General features: G+C 40.5%; 1 protein-coding gene across 1 annotated transcript; it reads left to right on the top strand.

Annotated features, from left to right (window-relative positions):
* Positions 1-322: 322 nt before the first annotated feature.
* On the top strand, positions 323-23,133 carry LOC145418021 (uncharacterized). The gene is made up of 6 exons (XM_080286555.1): positions 323-723; positions 7,148-7,225; positions 14,165-14,319; positions 15,951-16,130; positions 17,472-17,701; positions 23,086-23,133. The coding sequence occupies exons 1-5, from the start codon at positions 520-522 to the stop codon at positions 17,500-17,502; spliced, it is 648 nt and encodes a 215-aa protein (XP_080142681.1). The 5' UTR covers positions 323-519; the 3' UTR covers positions 17,503-17,701; positions 23,086-23,133.
* The last annotated feature ends 761 nt before the right edge of the window (positions 23,134-23,894 follow it).

Consider the following 23,894-nt stretch of genomic DNA (forward strand, 5'->3'; position numbering starts at 1 on the left):
TGCACAAATGCGTCCATGACAGTGAAAGCGTTTACAGAAACAAGTATTTAAACTAGATGACACCAACAGGGCAACAGTATTAGTGGTCTGACCAATGCAGGTCTAAGCAACGAGTTAAAGACACTTGACATGATCCATTCATTAAGGACTCAAGCTAAGAACGGAATAAAGTGTAGATCATACAATTAAAGAAAAAAGGAACCAACTGACTAGTAGCCTGCCACAAACAACAAAAGTGACCACAAAAAGAAGAAGAAAAGAATCCAGCTTATGGAAAGACAAACCCAGCTTCTCCAGCAAACAAGGTGAAAAATCTGGCCAGTCAAAACGAACCATCCACTCAATACAAGCACGCATCAACAGTTACAACCCTACAATATAATCAGCGAACTAACATAGAGCCGGGAAAGAAACTCAATCCAATCCAATCAGCAAAAGCAACCAATGTAACTGTCAACACTCTGAAGAATCAACCGCTAGCGAGTTCGAAAATTCATATCACAGCAGGCCGACGCCACGATGCGGGTGGGATGGTGTGTTCTCGTCCTGCTGCCTCTGCTAGGAGATGTAGGGGCGGTGGACAACGTGGCGCTATTCTGGAACCTCTACGACGCTGTAATATCAGGTGGTCGTATCCTACATGACGTGGCGGAGGGCGTGGGTGCGGTCTCCAAGGCCATCAGAGCTATTGACAACTTCTTGGATTCCTCGGCGCAAACTCAGGTCAGTGTTTTGGTCCCCAGGGGGAGTGGTGGTGTTATATTTTATGTTGTACTTTCTTATCTCTTAAACTACTGGTCTAGTTACATATATGTGTTTTCCACTATTAACTTAATTAAGGCAGTAAGATACTTCTACCATACTTTTAATCACTCTACACCATTATTAGTACAATCCAGTCCACGTAGAATGAACACACATGTGGCCATTCGAAGCTCGCGAATTTACAATTTTTCTCTCACTGGAAATTACGATCACACTTGAAATCAGACGAAGAGTAAGAGATAAACCTATTCACGAAGACGAAGTCAAGGTCCTTGGCACGCGGGAGGCCGGGATGAAAGTTTTTCGTCCGTCCATCTGTCAGTTTGTACTCGAGTGGTCGCAATTATTGACCGATTTTGACTTATTGAGGTGTCAGCTGAATCCTCTCCACCTGATGGTATGCCCTCGTTGGAGTGGTCAGCATGCTCAGGGCAACCCTTAGTTTAAAATGGCCAAAAATGTTTTTATTTACAAAAGTGTAGGCCTAACCACGCGTCTGTAATGCAATAATGGATGCACTCACCACAACTTTGATGCAGCTCATCAGACATTGACAAACTGGAAAAAGACGGCGCCTGTGTCGCAGCGCACTAGCTGGTGAGAGCAGACAGTGGGGTGGGTGGGAAGGTGGGTAGTTATGTAGGAAGGGAGGTAGGTAAGTAAGCAGGTAAGTAGATAGGGAAGTAGGCAGGCAGGGGAGGAAGATAAGCAGGGAGGTAGGTAAGGAAGCTGGCAGGGAAAAGTAGGTAGACAGAAAAGTGGGAAGTTAGGGAGGCAGGTAGGCAGTCGGGTGCGCAGGAAGACAGGTAGGTAGGCATGCAGGTAGGTAAGTAGGTAGTTAGGTAGGTAGGTAGGTGGGTAGGCTGGCGGGCAAGGAGGAAGGAGGGAAGGCCCGGAGAAAGGCAGAGAAACATATAGAGAAATAGCTAGGGAGGTTAATAAAGAGGTGGGTAGGCAGGAGGTAGGAATGTAGGTAGGCAGGGAGGTAGTTATAGATAGGCCGGGTGACAACTAAGGAGTCGGTTGGATAGGCAGGTAAGTAGGTATATAAGCAGGGAGATAGACAAGAAGGTAGGCAGGGGAGAAGCCACAAAGATAGGTAGCGAAGTAGGCAGGTAGATAGATGGGAAGGTAGGTAATTAAGAAAACGCGACCAGAAGAGTAACTTCGTAATATGACTGAGTAAAGGAATATTTTTCAACTTAAAATCTCCCGTTTAAAGTATAACTGTCAAACAGAGTAGATGCAAAGCCTGAACAGCGTAACATATAATTCGCTCCAAACGGCAAGGATTGCACTAGACTTCGTCTTCGGGATAACACGCAGCTAACACTATAGAACTGCTACTTACTCTGCACCAGGTAATGGAGACGGGTACCTTCACTCGGTGACACCGATGTGTGGCTTGACAAACGTCCATCATTTCCCTCCCTGCCCCTCAAAAGAAGGATGATTGTTTTACAGGAGGGTACCTTCAGGGGTTTAAGTTCAGCTGGTTTACATCTAAATAAGCCTGCAGCCATAACAACAACAATAACAAGGTCATATATATACTGTATTTACATACATATCTATCTATCTATCTATCTATCTATCTATATATAACTGGTAACTGGAATGTGAGAACGCTAAATCATGACGGTAAAATCGATGAGTTAGTGAAGGTTTTTCAAAATTATGGACTTGATATTTGTGCTCTGACAGAAACTAGATTGACTGGAGTCGATAAGTTGGATTTGGAGGATGGTATACGTTTATTGATATCTGGTCGACAGGACGGAATGCATTATCAGGAAGTAGGATTGTTGCTGGGTTGTAAGGCAAATAAGGCTTTATGTGAGTGGGATCCTATAGATGAGCGATTGTTATACGCACGGTTTAAATCAAATCATGGCAACATCAGTCTGTTTGTGTGTTATGCACCTACTAATGATGCACTCGATGAAAGGAAAGACACATTTTATGAAAAGTTGCAAGAAGGAGTAGGAAGGGTACCTAGACATGATGTTTTGATCTGCGTTGGAGACTTTAATGCAGAAATGGGCTGTTCAAATGAGGGATTTGAGGCATGTATGGGTAAGATGGGAGTTGGTAGTAGGATGAGTGAAAACGGAGTGAGGTTTGGAAGCTTCTGTCTAGCAAATGACTTAGTCATCGGGGGCACACTCTTTCAGCATTGCAATATACACAAGACAACTTGGGTGTCGCCATGTGGAAAATATAAAAATCAGATTGATCACATTGCTATCAGTAGGAGGCATAGAAGTTCTCTGCTGGATGTTCATGTTAAACGGGGAGCGGATATTGGTAGTGACCATCAACTCAGCATTGCAAAAATAAGGTTTAAACTTAAAAATCAGAAGAAGGAAAAATCTGGTGTTGGTAGATACGATATTGTTAAGCTTAGAAGGGAAGGAGAAGAAAAGGAGGAATTCAGATTAGAATGCAGAAATAGGTTTTTGGTGTTGGAAACATTAGAAGAGGGGGAGAGAAGTGTAGATGAGATGTGGGAGGATGTGAACAATGTTTTGCATGAGACTGCTGAATGTACGATTGGAAGGAGACTTAGATTCAGGAGAAAGAAATGGATATCAGAGGAAACGTGGGATATGATAAAAAAGAGAGGTGAGGCTAAATTGAGGAGTGAGATGCAATGCGTTGATGAACGAGAGATTGAATTAGCAAGAGCTGCGTACTGGAGTTTGAATTCAGAAGTAAGAAGGTTAGCTAGGAGAGATAAAAGAAGATGTGTGGATGAAAAGGTTGCAGAGACTGAAATCTTAATAAACAAAAATGATGGACAGAGTCAAAGAATAGCATATGAATCGATTAGAGAACTGAGTGGTAATGCAGGTAAACGCAAGGAAATACCAGTTAGAGACAGGGAAGGAAATTTATTGACCAAAGATGGAGATATTAAAAATAGATGGAAAGAGCATTTTGAGACAGTCCTTAATAGACCAATACCACCAGAAGAGGATATACCGTCTGCTCAGGAAGATTTAAATATAGAAACAGGAGAGTTGAGGCTTGCAGAAGTGGAGAAAGCAGTAAAACAGTTAAAGAATAATAAGGCACCAGGGGAGGATGGTTTATTTCCGGAAATGTTTAAAGTGGAGGGGGATAGATTAATAATGATCTTGACCAAGCTATTCAGTAAGATATGGGTGACGGGGTTACTACCATCAGTTTGGAAGAATGGTGTAATTGTTAAAGTTCCGAAGAAGGGAGACCTGAGTGAATGTGGTAATTGGAGGGGAATCTCTTTGTCACCGATAGCTTTGAAAGTTTTCAGTAGAGTGTTGTTAAATAGGTTGGAGCCGGTGGTTGAGGGTATTCTGAGGGATGAACAGGCTGGTTTTAGAAAGGGACGTGGTTGCAATGATCAGATCTTCATAGTTAGGCATTTGATGCAGCAAGTTAATGAAATGAGAGTACCGTTAAGTCTTTGTTTTGTTGATTTTGAAAAGGCTTTTGATAGTGTTTCGAGAGAGACTATGGGGAAGATCATGAGACATTATGGAATACCAGAGGAGTTTGTGAGGGTCATTATGAACATGCATGAGGACACATTTTGTAAAGTGATGGTTGATGGTTGTCTGAGTGATTCGTTTGAAGTCAAGTCCGGAGTAATTCAAGGTGGTGTTCTATCGCCTTTACTATTTATAATGGTCATTGATTACATTATGAAACGCGTTGGAACAGAAACCGGTGCAGGTATACTTTGGGGAGAGAACAGGAAACTTTTGAATTTAGATTATGCAGATGATATAGTTTTGATTTGTGATGGGCCAGAAGAGATGCAGAGAGTGTTGGACTGTTTGGTGAGTGAAGGTCGCAAGGTGGGTTTGGTTATTAATTGTGGAAAAACTGAAATAATCAATATGAATATGGAAAATGCACAGGAATGTGTAATTGGAGGTATGGTTGTAAAGCAAGTTGATAGGTTTAAATATTTAGGTACTTATTTAGCCAAGGATGGTTCTTTGAACTTTGAATTCGAGGAAAGGTTAAAGAAGGCTAATCAGGCAATGGGAATGCTTAAAAATATTTGGAATAATAACAATTTCTCTGTGCATACAAAAATCAAACTTTATAAGGTAATGGTTAGGAGTATCTTAATTTATGGACACGAGTCTTGGTACAGCACAGTGACTATGGAAAATAAATTCTTGGTGTTTGAAAATAAAGCACTTAGAAGAATATTAGGAGTTAAGTGGTGGGAAAGGATACCAAATAGTAGAATTAGAGAAATAACGGGAGTGCAGCCGATCGATGAATATGTTAGATTCTCACGATGGAAGTGGCTAGGACATGTGTACAGGAGACAGGGAATAGTACGAGGTACACCAGGGTGGGTGGCACTTGGTAGGAGAGGTAGAGGAAGGCCAAAAGAGACGTGGGTGAGGACAATGAGACGGGAAGCTGGAGATGAGTGTTGGGGAGATCTTGAGGAGTTAGCACAAGATAGGATGTGGTGGTGTGAGTTCATCGAGGCCCTATGCATCCCCGAGGGTGCCACAGGAAATGATTGATTGATTGATATAAATATAGATAGATAGATAGATAGATAGATAGATACCAGCATATCTATGAATCACAAGGTATTAAGTGATATATATTGCAAATAAATCACTTAATACCTTCTGAATCATAGATATGCTGGTATCCATAGGGAAAAAACAAACACGAAATAATCCAAGCGCTTTCTTTACTCACATCTTCAGGGGAGAACAAAAGTGTTCTTCCCTGAAGACGTGAATGCACGACAGCTCTTTTGGTATTTCGTATTTTGTTTTTCCCCGTGGATGCCAGCACACAGGTGTGGGGTGGCCTTATCGTCAACCAGTCGAGATGGTTTATTATGTCCCAGCACAGACGTCTTGCAGTAAATAATTTCAGTGGCAAATTAATGCCATTTTGGGTCCATGTAGGATGTTAATATCCATTCAGACCCAGTCAGGTTCAGTCCTCTCACGTTAGATATTGTTACATTAATTGTTTTAGGTACTTTCAGCTACGTTCAAATACAGTGAATGCAGTTCAAAACCATCTCTGTAATTTCATATCCGATCAGTTTGGTCTATTAAGATCAGTTCAGGGCCATTCATGTTCAATTAAGTTCAGTCAGATCTAGGCTATTATTCACATGACATCTATGGTCCACTCACGCCCTTTAGATCCAGTCTGGTCTATTCAGAGCATTGCAGGTCAAATCAGGTCAGTTACTTTTTTCTCTTAAGACCAAGTACTGTATGTCTATTCATGACCTTTCAGGTCACTTCATATCCAACATGACTATTTATATCCATTTCGAACAGGTTATGTCAGTTCAGGTCAGCTTAAGGCAACATGGCTAAACCGATACATTCAGGCATAGGTTCCTCAGTCCATTTCCCTTCAAACAGGCCAACTTGGCACAATTTAAGATAAGGTTCAAGTGGGTGTATTTAAGGTATTTGCGTCTAAGTCATTCTTATTTATTCAGACTCAGTCATGTCAGTTCAGGGCCATGCAATTCTAGTTACATCCATTCAGCATCAGTGAGGTCCATTCAAGGTTGCCTCATACAGTTGGACGCAAAGAGATCAGTTCAAATCCAAGTCAGTTAAACCTCACTTACAGCAATTTATGCCAGTTATGTCCATGTACGTCCGCGTAGGCAATATCAGTTTCCTTCACGGTATTCCAGTTCCTCTCTAGTCATGTCTCACTCATTCTTGTCAGTTTATATTAATTCTAGTTCTTTTGAGTCTTGTATAGACTTCAGGTAGCAGAACAGTTCATGCATCTTACACTCATTTAACGTCCACCCAGGTCACTTCGGATCAATGAAGGCATGCTTCAAGAATAAATTCTGTCGTAGTGGTTTTCAAGATATGATGATCCAAATTTCTCAATACTACTCAGGTCCTTCCAGGTCCTGCAGATCAACTCAGCTTAATACATATAATTTCAGGTTGTGCTTAAGAAAGTGTATACCAAATATCAGTCCTATCAGTTCCTGAGATATGCTGGTGCAAGTGTGGGTGGGGTGAAAATGGCCGTTGTACGTTGGACAATAGTTGCAAAAGAAATTTTTATTGTTGCATGCGTACTCCATGGAGTACTATATACAGGGCACTATAGTTATTTGTAAATCACAGGTTAGATGACTGTAGTTTTGGCATTTCAGGATTCATTACTCTGTCACTCCTTTCACCTCCACTCTCGCACACCACCCACCTCTTCCATCTCACCATCTCTCCCACCCCTACTTTCCTTACCATCTTCCCTACCCCTCCTTTACAACCCCTCCACCCTCTATCTCTCCCACTTCTCCCGTACTGTCCTGTTATTTTGCAACTATCAGATTTACTGGAATTTCCCATGCCTTCCTTAGGTGACCGAAGCGTTAGCGAAGGACGAGAAGGAGGGGGAGAAAGAAGCTGCTACAGAAGAGAAGAAACCAGCAGATGAGGTAGGACAATTAAAATTTACAAAATACTCTGATTCACCCTTAAAAATACATTAGCAGTGGGAAAGGATTTGGCCGGGGTTCTGTGAGGTTTAAAATAAGTTGGCGTGATTTGTTCCTCGATCAGATGGTTGTATTATTAAAACTGAGAGGACGAAGGGGATGTCCTAATTTATGATAGTTACTTGTTTAACCCAAGATGAATAATGAGTATTTGACTTTTCTCTCTCGCCGGTGGATGCGCTATGTAAAGCGGCATGTAGGCTACCAACATCTAATGCTCACAGTTACCCCTTTTAAATGACCGTCAGATATTCAGTTTCTTGCGTGTTCACCCTCTCACTTTTAGTAATACGACTGATAGTCTTACAAAGAAGAATTGAACGTTTGATAAACTGACAACTTAACACGGAGTGTTACCTGCAGCGAGAGATGCCAGGTGAAAGACATCATCGCATGTTTACTTCCTTGCTGTTATTCTTGATGTTATCCTTCTTGTTCTTGGAGAGACAGTGGATTACACCATCGCCAAGCCCATACAGATCCATCAGCACTTGGTGTATTACCCTCGCCTTGCCCAGTCACTCACCACCATCTGCGCCATTCTTCCAACCTCTTCTATATTTATTTCACCTTTTTCCTACCACTACCCTCCCACTTCTAAGAGGAATCTGTGACTTACACCTTTCCAGTGTCTCCCTTCATTCAGTAATCATCTTCATATATTGTACTGGACCCGCCCTTCCCCACCACCCACCACCAGTCAGCTTAACATACCTAATCCTTTCCAACAATCCGCAGCATGTCATTACTTCCCCGCCCTTACCTTACAACTTATCAACGCACTTACAGTTCCCATCTTTCCAGAACATACCTCTCCTTGCAAGCCTAATCACCAAGACTCATCAACATCCCAGTCCATTCTGTACAGTCTCTCTCTCTCTCTCTCTCTCTCTCTCTCACACACACACACACACACACACACACACACACACACACACACACACACACACACACACACACACACACACACACACACACACACACACACACACACACACACACACACACACCCTGAGAGTTTTCGAGACGTAACTTACACCTTACCGAGCGACCTACAACATCCAACTTCACATCATCTATTCCTCAGCCCTCACACCCGCCACGACCCCAGTCTGCTCCACCCACTCGTCCCTTTTCCACCCATCCACCCACACAAAAATCAGTAATCTATATCTCATAAACCATTGCTCAGATGTGAATTCGCAGCTCTGACCTAATCACAGCTCATCTGAAAGGACCGGATGATAGGTAAAGTTAACAAAGTTGATCTGACTGCGTTGAAAGCCGTAAAAATGATGTAACTTGATGACATTCAACTTGATCTGATAGTCTGTTGGACCTCTGACCTGATCTGACCTTATGTGACAGACATTAGTATGAAATTTTTTATCTGTACCTGGACATGATTGGAATGGCTTCTGAAAGGACTGGATGGTTTTCAGTGGCTGTGAATGATGCTGAACGAATCAACCCAAGCTGACCTAACTGGACCTGAAGTGGCCTGAATGAGTCCAAAGTGACCTAACTGGACCTGAAGTGGCTTGAATGAGTCCAAAGCGACCTAACTGGACCTGAAGTGGTGTGGACAGATGTACTGTAAAAGGATAAGACTTTACTTGAAAATGTGTGATGGTCTTGACAGAAGGCGATCTGAAGTGACATGCAAGGAACGTAATTGACTTGGAATGACCTAGACGGACTATTGTGCCTTGTTCCTCATCACGTCATGCACGAAAGTAAAAGGATGTATCCATTGTGGTTATTTTGACAGTTATGCCTACTGATGGCTGTGCTGGGTGGTGGTTATGCAGACTGAGAATTATACGTGCACGCAGTCAACTGACGTATTTAATTTTATTTGAAAAGGTCCTGCTCGAAATTCCTTTGCAGTTCTCGCAGTCCGAAGTAATGAATCAAAATTTCAACTAATCAGAATACTATTAAGTTGGAAGGATATAATTTTCTGGCACGGTTTAAAATCAGTGTGCATTAAACCAGGTATTAACCACGATTGTGTAAAATCAAATCAAGGAATCCACCAGACACAGTAATCACACACAACATCTGTCATAAAAGACTTTGTGGTTCCTTTGTGGTTGAGTTATATATATATTAGACTTGTGGACGAGCGGTTATTATACTGGAGTAGCTTGTAGTAGATAATCTTCTTTCCCATTTGTCATGTAGTGACAGGAGAGGTAAAGAATAGTATGGGACTATCTTTATTTGTCTTGGAAATATTAACAAGTCTCTCACACAGAGCGAAGTATAGAGTCCCGTCCCGCTAGCTATCTCTCTGTCTCGCTCTCTCTGTCTCTCTCTCAAGTTGCCAAGCCCTTCTCCCTGCGACCTGTCTCTTCTAAGGCCTCTCTCCTTCTGAGCTCTCTTTCCTAAATTCTGGTGTAGCAGGGGTTGTATCACGTGTGTTCCTTGTGAGTGGAAAGTTCTAGAAGCCTGTGTGTGAGTATGTGTGTATGTGTGTGTATGGTCACTAGGCGCTGTCGTGTGCCTAATAAGCATTCCTTGAGTTAAGAGTGTGTAAGCATGTTTAGCATTGCTCGATTCTTGCAGACACAGTACCTTCTCATCATCTGACTCCCTGCTTCTATCTGTCTCTCTATCTATCTATTTATCTATCTATCTATTATGATTTGTAATTACAATATGGAGTCCTAACATATTGCTCGGTACACGCAGCTGAAGGACCTCCGACAGCAACTATTATTGACAGTTAATAGTCCTAACATATTAATACATATTATATACACATTATAATGAACCTATAAGCTAATTAAGTGAAATACATAATATTGTAAAAGTAACATAATTGTATGAATATTGTATACATATAATATTCATAGTAAATAGTGATTATTCAGTAATATTACATTTTAAACAAGTTGTATACATATTTGAATAAATGCAATGGTTGTTGTATAACACTTTGTAAGACGTGCATGTACAACAGACGTACGCATATAATTGTGCAATGGTAATACTGCTAGGTTATACATTACATAGAGTTATCACTTTAGTAATGTCTAATATTTCACCTAACTTGTATGATGATACTGGTAATACAGAATTGTGCTATAATTGTATGACTTATAATATTGTACTAACACTGTGGTACTACATAATTGTAACATTTTATGAATTGTTACAAAATATTGTGTTAATGCATAATTGTGTTGGCCTTATAGTTGTAGTTACATTTTGTTAATGCAACTGTTAATTGGCAAAGTGTAACATAATGCAATCGTTTGTCGTTACATTATTGTTACATATCGTTTGTAGTTACATAATTGTAGTTAAAGTTACATAAAAGTTACATCTTGTTAATGCAACTGTCACATAAATTGGTACATATTGTTTGTAGTTACATAATTGTAGCAAGTGTAACATAATGCAATCGTTTGTCGTTACATAATTGTTACATATCGTTTGTAGTTACATAATTGTAGCAAGTGTAACATAATGCAATCGTTTGTCGTTACATAATTGTTACATATTGTTTGTAGTTACACAATTGTAATAAGTGTAACATAATGCAATCGTTTGTCGTTACATAATTATAATATGGAGTTACATAATTGTAATAATTGCAGTCCTAACATATGCTGCGGTCGATGATAGTGATGATGTGTCATGCCACTTGCTTGTGGAGACAACCTTTTGCTTTTTTTGTTTGTAGTTTATGTGGTATTTTGGCATCTGTAGTAACACTTACACTTATTTTCATTTGTTTGTTATGTGATCTTACTCTATTTCTCTTTTTTCTTTCTTACTTTTCTTTCTTTCTTTCTTTTTTTTTTTTTGTATGTATTGATTTTCCATAGTTTGTTTTACTTCGCTTGTGTACGCTTTTTCTATGTTGTTCATGGTTGCATAATTGCTGGCTAATGTCCTTGGGATACTTTTTTAAAGTTTAGTTTATATTGCACAGATATTACTGAAAATGATATTATATAGTCCCATATTTTGTTATTTTATATAAAAAATATATACACTATATACAGTATTAACTATATACACTGACTTGTTGTTCACCTGTACCTATCGTGGGTAATATGTGTCAGCACTGTGTGGAAATCATTGTCTTCACGATTGTGTTGAAGATGTTCATTCTTGCTAAAGTCATTTGTGTTGGCCATTTTTTTTTCTCTAGTTTACCTTGTAACTTAATTTATATGTTTCCACTAGGTAGCTTTAATTAATAAATGTTTAATACAGTTCTTTTAATCGCTCACTGAGTAACTGTGATGGTATATTTTCTTTATTACTTTGTAGATGTAATAATGTATAGTTGTATGTATGAAACACGTATTTTATGTAGGTATAAATGGTAACACTCGTTGGTAGTAAATAAATGTTATAATAAATGAATGAATATATACAGTGTAGAATATTTATTGTTGGTGATTATTTAGTGTTTGAGTTATGCAGATAACTGAAGTAAGTATGTGTATTTAAGCTGTAACTATACAGCACGTTTTATATGTTTGTGCAGAAGCTTATTGTCTATCACTGTGTATTGTATAAATGAAGTAACTATGTAACTCACTAATTTTTACCGTGGTGGGAATGGTGTGAGTGGTGGTGCAAGTGGTGAGTTGACTGACGTGGCGTCTTTTCAGCAGGCACGCATGATGACCTCGACTTTCCACACTGGCAGCTGTGGTGAGTGAATGAGTAGCGATGAGTAACTTGAGTGAAGACGAGTGAGTAAGATGAGTTGTGAATATGGACTTGGTGTTTGCTTCGTCGTCTTGACCTCTGCGTCAGCGATGGAGATACTCGTAGGCGGGAGAGAGTGGTGGGGGTTTGTGTGCTTGTTGCTTTGGTCTTTCCTCTTCTTTACTTGCTTTGTTTTATATTCTTCTTGTTGCTGCTTGAAGTTACGTGAAGATTATAGAGTTGTTTTGTAGACTTGTAGGCTATTTGCATTGTAGGCTGTATTTTGTAGAAATTCACTGTAGAACTGAAGGTAATCTTGTAGTCTCTCGCCTGCTTTTGTAGAAATTTGCTTTTGATTCGGAGACGATGTCTGTAGATTCGCTGCCACCAAATGTCATAAAAAGACTTTGTGGTTCCTTTGTGGTTGAGTTATATATATATTAGACTTGTGGACGAGCGGTTATTATACTGGAGTAGCTTGTAGTAGATAATCTTCTTTCCCATTTGTCATGTAGTGACAGGAGAGGTAAAGAATAGTATGGGACTATCTTTATTTGTCTTGGAAATATTAACAAGTCTCTCACACAGAGCGAAGTATAGAGTCCCGTCCCACTAGCTATCTCTCTGTCTCGCTCTCTCTGTCTCTCTCTCAAGTTGCCAAGCCCTTCTCCCTGCGACCTGTCTCTTCTAAGGCCTCTCTCCTTCTGAGCTCTTTCCTAAATTCTGGTGTAGCAGGGGTTGTATCACGTGTGTTCCTTGTGAGTGGAAAGTTCTAGAAGCCTGTGTGTGAGTATGTGTGTATGTGTGTGTATGGTCACTAGGTGCTGTCGTGTGCCTAATAAGCATTCCTTGAGTTAAGAGTGTGTAAGCATGTTTAGCATTGCTCGATTCTTGCAGACACAGTACCTTTTCATCATCTGACTCCCTGCTTCTATCTGTCTCTCTATCTATCTATTTATCTATCTATCTATTATGATTTGTAATTATAATATGGAGTCCTAACACATCGAACAACTCATTCATTTCCCACGGGAAGGGAGACGATAATCAACTGACGAATGTAAACAGAGGCAGTGTTGTGGTGGCGTTGTCATGGCGACCGAGAGTCACATCAGCTGTTCCAAGAAGACCATTACTGTCAGAGAAGGTCAGAATAAATCGTGGAGCTTATGCAACGTATGTGATGCGGAGTATATATAGGGGGCCCTGGCCGATATAAGGGGGAAGGTGGTGGTCTGGTGATAGTGTCGGACCGCCGTTCGAAAGGACACAAGATCGATCCTAGACTGCGAGAAGGAGCAGTTTGGGGACCTGAATTGCGATGAAACAGTCTTAATGGATCTTTAATAAAATCGACCACAGATAGTACCATCTCATCAGCCCTGAATGACACAGCCCCTAGCTGCGTTAGTGCAGGTTTCTTTCATCATACTGACTTGCCGGATGTGCTTTGGGTATGATTAAGAGTTTCTACTTGCCCGAGTGCCAGGGGGTAATCTTTCCTTTTTCAAGCACACAGTTGGGGCGGGTGTTCCTTGATTATAAATATATGACATGGTGAGACAACTTTAACCTGGTCGTGGTGCACTTGAAAGTTGCCTGGCTCTCATTGAAAGTCCCAGGTTCAAATCTCGACACAGTATCGGCAATCTGTTAGCTGATTTTTCGTGTTAGTACAGGTTTCTTTCATCAACTAGTCAGTTTTTATCTAAATTGTATCAAAGCTGGGAGAAGGGTTAAGAGTTAGGCAAGACAGAGCAGTCAGTCGAAGGTCTACGTCACAAAGTAAAGCCCATAAACCAGTTGTTAGGACCGGCCGTTGCTCTTTCTGAATGCTTTTTCTGGTCTGCATGTTTATTGCTCTGTCAGCAGGAGCCAGTAGTATCCCAGGACTACATGCTATCAATGAACTCTTTTTAAAATATATATCTTCAGAATTTATTTCAGGAAACACAGTCTAATGATAATGATGATGATTTCTTTCACTAGGCCTACCCACTGTTGTACCTGCAGGAGCCAGCAGCATCTTCTCGTACCGCACATGTCTCAGTATTCTGCAACCTCTCCCGGTGTGGCACATAAAGTCTGCACCTAAACCTTTTCCACCTCTTCCTAGTCACCTCCGTATAGCATTTGTTTCAGCAGACACATAATGGTGATAATGGTGATGAGTTCTTTTAATACTCGTTGTTCTACCCACAGGAGCCAGCAACATCTCCTCCAACCACACACGCCCCCGTTCCCAACTTCTCCGGGTGTGGCGCATTGGGTCTGCACATTCGGGACGACATGCTACCGATGACCCGTATGACAGATTGCTGTTCCACACACGACGCCTGCTACAGCGCCTCATGCAGGTACACTATCACCATGGCACCGTATTATTTCAAATTAGCTGAAACGGCAAGGTGGATAGACCCTCAAAATCTGACATGAGATGATAACCAGATAAGTTATTTTTGTATCTTTATCGACTACATTGTGTAATGGGGGATGCAGGGTGATCATATCTAACAGATATAAGTGTTGTACACATGACCACCAGATAGTGGTTTACATCTTGACACATTCACCCTCTATGCTGCCTTTAGCCTTAGCAAAGTCGTGGCCAAGGTATCACATCAAACATAGGCATGTTATCCAGCGCTGAGGTAGTACAGAGTTGAACCTTTGTTAGACTGAACGAAAAACAATGTGCGATAGAACCGTTACTTGTGCAGTATAACAAGACTTTAAATTACCAGTAAGTCTCCGTCTGATGTGAAACCCTGCATGGCTATATTCGCTTCCCGTCAAGGATGGTAGCTACTGGTACATTTGCTCTCAAAACGTGTTAGGTCCTGTACGCAAGAATCCCCTGAAAAATCGCCAAGAAATCAACTAAAAACGCACGAATATTAAAAATCCTTAAACACAGTGTTATAGGAAATGAGCATCTTAGATTAAAGTACTATATTAAACTAAAGCAGAATATCGCAAAGAACTAAAAAAAAAATAAAAAAATAAGGTATTACTAAAGTCTGGAAAGACTCCTATAAAAATGATTCTTAAAAGGAAATAAACACAACAGGTCCAGCCACAATACAGATTAACTAACAAATAACGGGAAGATCTTGGGGCAGAGTCTCTTTACCCCAGCATGTTCACACTTAAAACTGAAATAGAGACCTAGGGCCGTATTTACAATCAATCTTAAGCATTGACTGCGTATAGAATTGTTTATCTATAGCTCTGTTTCCACTAATACAACTACTAAATACTTCACAACCAAGCTGGAATAAACGACTGTGACGATTCAGTAAGATTATTTAAGATACGGTAATAGTTTAATAATGAGGAGGCATGCATGTCGCACAAACTGACTCGATACTTCACAAATACCCAGGATGAAATGAAGAGATGAAGTTTAGAGATTTATGAGGGAGGAGTGTGTGAGTTGAAGGAAGGGCAGCCAAATGGCAGAGACAAAGTGACGTAGAAGTTATCTGCTTAAGGCCACCCCATACGGGATTAAGGCGCCTGGCAATAGACAGATACGTATAGATAGATAGATAAATGCTTTCCCGGACTGTAAATTCGATTGTTATAGGTCACAGCCGAAGATGGGTGGCTGTTTGTGTGAATACGACCTCTTTTCTTCCCCGTGGCTGTTTGTAAACATTCGACCTCGTACCTGTGGCTGTTTGTGAGCATACGGTCCCTTACCTGTGGCTGTTTGTGAGAATGAGACCCCTTACCTGTGAGAATGAGACCCCTTACCTGTGGCTGTTTGTAAGCATACGACCCCTTACCTGTGGCTGTTTGTGAGCATACGACCCCTTACCTGTGGCTGTTTGTGAGCATACGACCCCTTACCTGTGGCTGATTGTAAGAATACGACCCCTTATCTGTGGCTGCTTATAGGAAAACGACTCAGTAGTGGCTACGTTTGTAAGGCTACCAATCCTTTCCCGTGGCCACGCTTGTGAAAATACGACCTTACCTGCAGGGTCAACAAGAAAGACTGCGACGGTAAGCTCAAGTCGTGTCTGTTCGCGGTGTGTGACGACAAGACGCTGGGCAAGACGGTGCAGCAAAACTGTCGCGGAGCAGCCAAACTCCTCTTCTCGGGGACCATGGCGCTGTCCTTCCAGCAGTACAATACGGCTCAGCAGAAACTAGCCTGCAAGTATGTATAACCCATGTCCTTAACTCCTTCATCCAGAGGACGTAGTTTTTGGTTAGGTTAGGTTAGGTTAAATTAGATTAGGTTAGCGAAGGTTGGTTTGGATTGGTTCAGTTAGGTTTGGATAACTAGGAGTAGGTTAGGTTGGGTTAGGTTAGTTAAGGTTGGGTTAATTTGGTTTGGCTAGGTTAAGTTAAGTTAGGTTTGGTGAAGTTGGATTACATTAGGTTAGGTTGGTTAGGTTGGTTTAGTTCCGTTAGGTTAAATTCAGGTCGATTATGTTGAGTTAGGTAACCTTTTTTACAGAGACCGTAATTTTTTGTATTCTTTGTTGCTCCGAGACTATTTTATTCAATTTTGGTGAGCCGAGATAAGGAAAATTGTATTTAATCCCTCCAGCTCGACAAATATCTACGCTGAATAGACCCTCTGGAGATGGCAAGAACTGAATAATTATCACGTCATCATATTGAAGGGATTAAAAGCATTCACTACCACACCGTCTTTTGACATTTAAGCTTTTCAGTCCAGTGGCGCCATTATTTTGCTTCAGCCTCTTCACGTGGATGATGTCTTCAGTGTTTCATCCGTGTTGCCACCAGACTTTTCACCCAGCTTAGGATTTTCTCAACTGGAGATATCACGTTCATTAATCTCTTCATTCTAAGAGGTCTCTCCCAAACTGAGCACAATGATGAAATCGTCTGTTAAAAAAAAAAAAAAAAGATTCCCTGAAGTACAGGGATAAAACCTGCGCTAGAATCGCGTCCTTTAAAATATTAGCCTTCCATCTCCATAAGTACGAATGCTTCCTGATACTGTGTCGAATCCGTGTGGTCGCGCTGGATATCCCCCCATGCACTGAATTGGTGCCAAATGTTGGGCCGTCTTCTAATTGGATTAAAAGAGTTCGTAACATTTTCTAACAAATTTATACCGTATTGCACATGACACCCTGCTATCCTTTTGTAAGATGTGGATGCAGACTGTGCTATAGCAACTCCAGTGCCAGTTCCATACCACTCACAGTAACACAAGAGCGAATGGAATCGTTTCTGTGAACCTATTTTTTGTCAAGTACTACCTAAGTATTTTTTAAAGTCGACATTTACTCTTTAAAAAGTTTCATCTTGATTTTTTTTTTTTTTTGACATTTTAACCTAGTCTTTAAAATTTCAACTTTCTTTCTGTAGAAAAATTAACTGTCTTTAGCAATTTAATGTTTATGTTACGAATTATTTTATTTTTTCATAAAATTTAACTAGTTGTCCCATGGAAATGTAAGTATATTCTGTAGAAAGGTAGCCACTGTTACTAAAAAACTGACATTCTATTACTTTACAGGAAACCAGAAAAGGGCGGGAAGAGAAGGTGAAGCCGGGCGAAGGATGGCTGATGTTAGAGTAAGATTAGTGAATGACGATAACCTCCATACTTCCACATCCACCTAATAACCCCCACATTCACCAGGCACTGAGGGCTCACATATCTCACCACTTAACCAATACCACAGCAATAGTATACTGTAGCAAGAGTATACTGTTATAGCCTTGTATGCGTCCTCACTGATCCGTGTAAGTATTCTTCTATGGCGTGTATTCTAAATGGGTTTGGAGAATTTGTGCCACCTTTCCTCAGCCTCGTACTGGTGGCAGATGATGCCAACCATCATCCACTCATTTGATGTAGTGCTGTCTATTTCTTCCTTAGGCAACTCTACACTGAGTGACAAGCCTAATGGATTCCTGAAACCCAGGAACCGTAATACCTGGCAATACGTAATTTTGTGATACAGTCGCGAACAAAAGCTGACTTACTGTTGCAATGAGTCTCCTTCACACTTAGGGCATGTCCGCCACTTAGCTGCCTCATCATATCAGAGAGCATCACTGGCCAGAGAAGCACACCAAATGGCTATCATCTTAGAAATATCAGCTAGTACAGAAAACTAGGAAGTGATGAAATATTAGGCGAACTTTTGTCCTTGACTCAGCAGTTACTCTGCGATATCTAATCTCTGATCTAAAACCTAAAGCCACGAGATTCATAAAAGTATCGTGGATAAACAATGTCATTACAGGGAAATCCAGAAAACACTACTCATGACCTTGTCCTTAATGTGCTTAAGCCTTTTACCGATGGGGCTCACTGTGAGAGATTTACCTCTGTTACTCTTAATCTCTTCATTATGATTAATATTAATAAGAATATAGATATATATATAGATAGATAAATATATATATATATATATATATATATATATATATATATATATATATAGATAGATAGATAGATAGATAGATAGATAGAGAGATAGATAGATAGATAGATAGATAGATAGATAGATAGATATTCAATAACACTTGGATATATTTCCTTAAAGCCACCCACCTTTTGTGTGTGTACATGCATTCCATTTCTAAATTTTTCTATACCTGTACTTAGAAAGCGCTTTTATGTAAGAGTACATTTATTGGCACTGCCCATAATTTTAATACTTGTGTACGGTACAGTGACAGAAAATGTCTAATCCGAAGGTATTGGTGAATAGTACCGTGGTCCAAGGAAGAGAATGGCCGATGCTGTTGAGGTCTTGATACGACACGGAATAAAAGGCTGAGAACACTAGAGATGAGACAAGGAATACATGTTGCATGGGTAGGGTCGGCACGGTAAGAAATACAGTGTAGAGATTCATGAAATTAGCGTCTTGCAGTAATCTGTAGCTGTAGGCCAAGCTTTCTTCCCACCCAAACAATTCTTTTTCAGTTCCTTCACTACGAAAGTTTTTTTAGTGATCTCAGTAAAATCGTCTGGCCACAGAGAAAATAGAATAGAGAAATCGCCATAGTAGACATGTACTTAACTCCTTAAACCAAGTGACTTAGTTTTTAATTTATTCTCGCTATAAACACACGATATTATTTACACTGGGAGAGACTGAAAATAGAAGGGTTAGAAACGGTCTTCATTAACCCCTTATATTACTAGATGACCTTAGGTACACACACACACAGACACACACACACACACACACACACACACACACACACACACACACACACACACACACACACACACACACAGGAAATCTCAACAATAAACTAAACTAATACGTCATCGAAGTGAAGGGGTTAATGGAAACTTCTTAAATCTATAACCCTTCCAGAGTCTGCCTCATTTATTTTCTTATTTTTTTATTTATTTTTTGACTTACATTCAGCAAACGGGAGAATTTTCGAGGTGAAGGGGTCAGATGTACCTGTCATTTACATCTTCAGCACTACTGTGTTTCCCAAAGCTGAATAAAATCCTCTGGTAAAAGCTCGATCTCTGGCAGCCTCCACATTCAGTCGCTTATCCGTGAAGTCACAGTCAATGACCTCTTCCCAGGTCTTTTTCTGTCTACCTATCCCAACCCCACCCCTAACGTTAACACTTCTCACTTTCTGCTCCCAAATGTCATCCCCCGTCATCTTCACATGCACAAACCATCTCAGTCTACCTCTCCTCATCACAGCACCAATACACTCCACTCCCATCCTACCTCTTAACTCGTCCATCGTAAACCAAACTCCCCAGAGCCTTGCATTCAAGGACGCACTGCACATCCACCTAATCACTGTCATTTCTGTACGTTTGAGCCTGCGAATATCCTCTTCCTTTATTGGCCCGGTCTCACTACCATACAGGATTACACTCCTAACACATCCCTTAGCACGGAGGGAGAGCCCTCTCAATGCCAGGAGAGGCATCAAACTGGAAGGACATCAGTTCTTCCTGCCCTGAATAAAATCATGAATGGACATCATGAATTAAAAAAAAGAAAAAAAAAAAGACATGCCAGTGGTAAAGGAGATGAGTCTGTTGTACCATTGTGTATAATCCGAGACTCACTGGGGACGTAGATAATCGAGTGGTCTGTCCTTACCTGAATTATAGCGTTTATTGATTGTAATAAATAAGAAAGTTAAAAAGACATAATTTGGTAAAGAAAATAGGAAAAAAGACGAGAGAGAGAGAGAGAGAGAGAGAGAGAGAGAGAGAGAGACTTACGCTTGCGTATAAAATTAGTTTAGTCTCGTCACCGTGGCAACTATTTTTTTTCCTCTCTCTCCTTCTCTCACTCTCTCTCTCCCTCCTCCTCAGCTTCAGCAGCTCCTAGATACTCTCTTCACATCCACCTCCCATACCAGAATTTTGTAAGTGAAAGCTAGGTGGCATGGCATAAGGCACCACCTCTTCCTTACTGATTAATTTTACATATTACACTTTACTATCCCGCTGAGCTGTGTGTTATTTATATCATTCTTATATCTTCATAATGATTTAACACCGACATAGCTTGCATCAACAACATACAAAAGGAGAATGATGTGCACTGGCAGAATAAGTTGCAAAGGTATATTTGTTACGAGATTTGGAAAGTACTTGAAATACAACCCATTGGACCATCTCTCATAAGATGAATAAAACTGTACTGAAGAAGGAATATTAAGCAAAACTAAGGCGTCCTGGGGGTAGCCTAAAGGGAGTGTGGTGTTTTTACTCTAACTTGGCCTAAAACGTCCATCTCTCCACCTGCAATGCTGTGTTGGATCAGGAGATTAGAATTTAGTGCTAGTCACGAAGATGTGTTGTGGAAAGTGATGTAGAGCCGTAATATTGCCCTTTTCTGCACCGGAGCCTCGTGAAATATGCTGGAAAAGGAGGAAAATGTTGGGCAAATAAAAGTGAAGAAAGTCTATCAGATTTAGCACTGACTGACGTTAGAGACTTGTTAGCTCGTCTTCCTGAGCGACGTATTGTCCTTAACACTCCATGACTATTTTGTATGCTATCTATATCGCTTTAGTACTGGCATTGTCAATCTCCATAAGGTACACCAGGATATTAAGGTGTCATGTGCGGAATAAATCACTATAGGAAAGGTGTTAGGTAATCTACAAATGCACTTGAATATGACCCTGTACCTCATGGACCCTGTGTTCGTATACACAAAAGATCATAACTCTCTCACGGTCGGGACAGCTCTCAAATTCTACCTCATTTAAAGCCAAGTGGTTTTATTCTGCTGAGAGTCACCACATCGCCATTACTAAGCCTGTCATGGTCGTTTATATTCCAGCCAACATCAGACGATTTTAGCTCTGAGCCAAGACAGGTATTCTCGTGGCTTGAGGAGGCTCCCTGTCACCTCTTCCTTAGCGATTTATTTTTCGATATGGTTAGTTAAAATATATTTGTACGTTGTTTATGCAGAGTATGGCGATATTAAAAGGATTTACACCACACACAAGAGGACAGCAAGGCGTATTAAGCAAAATAAGTCGCTTAGGAAGAGGCGTTAGGGGAGCTTCCTCAGAGACTGCGAGCCACAGGAGCATGAGGTCTCGCCAAGGCTCGTATTCTCGTCAGTTAAGAAAGCTCCCTAATACCTTTTCCTAAGTGATTTATTTTGTAATTACACCTTACTGTCCTATTATAAGTTACATAAATCCCTCCAACGTCGCCATACTCTGCATAGACAGCGTACAAAAGTTCATTAGCCAGCCATATCCAGCAATATATCGCTCAAGAAGAGGTGTTAGGGAGTAGACCAGACGGGAGTACGGCCTTAATTAATATATTTATGTAGCCGTAACAAACATAAAACATAAACCTGTAGCCGGAGCAAGCATCAGACATAAACCCATAGCCGTGGCAAGCATAAAACATAAATCTGTAGCCGTGGCAAGAATAAAACATGAAAGATAAAAGCGTCAGGAGTCAACAGGAAAACAATACCAGAGTTGCATCGACCAAGGGCGGTATTCTGGTGCGGTTAGGAAAATTACTAACACCTCTTCCTTACCGGTTTGTTTCTGAGTCTGCTTCGTTACTATATTCTTGTGTGTTACTCATGCCATCTATGTCGATACAAAAAAAAATATATGAAGCGATAAAAGGATATTAATGGGTAGTTTGGAAAACAAATCGCTAAGGATGAGATGCTAGGGAGCCTTCTTACCCATGAGAGTGATTGGCGCCAGATTCAAACCCAGGCTCCTGTGACTCTTAGCTGAATAAAATCGTCTGGCGTCAGCTGGGGTGGACTTCAAGAGCCGTCCCCACCATGAGACAGGTTATACCCCCGTTCTGCTCCTTCGCCTTAACTTGGCCTGGACAGTGGTCCTTCCGTAACGTATTTCACGAAGCTCAAGTGCAGAAAAAATACTACGGCCTTATACCACTCCCCACAGCACATCATCGTGACTAGCACTATATTCTAGGCTTCTGTGGCTTGCTCTTACCTGAATAAAACATCTGGCAATAAACAGAACAGAATACTAGAGTTATCGCGACCATGAGACAGGCCTGACAGTTTGTGACAGGCAGACCGATTCTCAAAAGCTAAACAAAATTCACAAAATCAACAAAATCAACCTATCATCAAGAGCTGAACCAAATCGTCTGATGGCAGCATTAAGATAAAAAACGTCAATAAAAAAAAAAAACACTGAACAGACTCGATCTATATGAAGACCCACTCTTAGTTTTCCTGTGTTCCTGCATTTGGGGTTGTTTTTTACTGTCTAGTGTCTGCGAGGTATTACTTGACCCCCCCCCTCTCTCTCTCTCTCTCTCTCACTCCATCATTAATAAAATCAGCCTTACTTAAATGATTATAAGATCACCTACAGTACTTATCAACCCAGTATCGAAGCTCCAGATCCAATCCTATAGTAGTAGTAGTAGTAGTAGTGTAGTGTAAGTAGTAGTAGTAGTAGAAGTAGTAATAGTACTAGTAGTAGGAAGAGAAGGAGGAGAAGGAGGAGGAGGAAAACAGAAGAGTAAATGCTAGACCACTGTCATTATCGTAAATCTCATCATATGGGGTACACATACCCTTATCAGATTACTGTCAGCACAGCACGAGGGTATCATGTGTTCTCTCTATCTCTCGCTTATCTTTCAGGTGAGCAGAGAAGACGACTGGCTGGGAACTGGGCAAGATAAGGTTTTGACGTCACGACAAAATACTACGAATCATCACTCTTCAGAATAATGATCCCATGTTCAGAACAAATATTTGAGCAAAGCTAGCAAGAATATGTGTGTTGCTGATGTAGAAAATGAACTCCTTTTGTTTATGTCCATATGCTCCTCAAAAAGTGATATAATCGAAGCAGCAAACATTTGACATTCAGAGAAACATCAGATATTCTACTTTATTCAGAAAAAAAAAAAATCAAATATTTGGCTTCTTTCAGAAAAACAGTAAATATTTGACTTCGCTCAGAAAAAAATCAAATATCTGCCATTTCAGAATGATACTTAATATATGATTTTCCTTGGATAAAACAGGAAATACCTGTCCTCATTTTCAGAAAAAAAAAAAAAACTAATACTTCACCATTCAGAAAAAAAGTATATATTGGCTTCATTCAGAATAACGGTAAATATCCGATCTGATTCTCAAACACAGCAAAAACTGATCTCATGCAGAAGAAAATAACATCTGATATTCATTCAGAAAAAAAGAAAGAAGAATGGTTGATCTCACTCGGGAAAATACGGACGCAGAGGAACCAAGCATGGATGCTGTTGTTGTGATCCTATGATGTAAATAGTGAATACGTTTGATCGTTCCGTTAAATTCACGTCCCACGTTGAAGAAGTAGCATACACCTGACCTAAATCAGAAAAGAAAAAAAAAAGGATGATGCAAGAATAGGTACTGTCGTTATTGTTTACTTTAAAATACGCTTTCGACGGCTGCCGTGC

Source organism: Coenobita brevimanus, chromosome 112 (genome assembly GCF_032717465.1).
Source record: "Coenobita brevimanus isolate Jiangsu-jjx chromosome 112, ASM3271746v2, whole genome shotgun sequence".
NCBI classification, from domain to species: domain Eukaryota; kingdom Metazoa; phylum Arthropoda; class Malacostraca; order Decapoda; family Coenobitidae; genus Coenobita; species Coenobita brevimanus.

Excerpts from the sequence above, each read along its gene's own strand:
- LOC145418021 (XM_080286555.1), top strand. The coding sequence starts at position 520 with ATGCGGGTGGGATGGTGTGTTCTCGTCCTGCTGCCTCTGCTAGGAGAT. Across the intron at positions 7,226-14,164 it reads AGAAGAAACCAGCAGATGAG|GAGCCAGCAACATCTCCTCC; the intron begins GTAGGACAATTA and ends TTCTACCCACAG. Across the intron at positions 16,131-17,471 it reads CAGCAGAAACTAGCCTGCAA|GAAACCAGAAAAGGGCGGGA; the intron begins GTATGTATAACC and ends ATTACTTTACAG.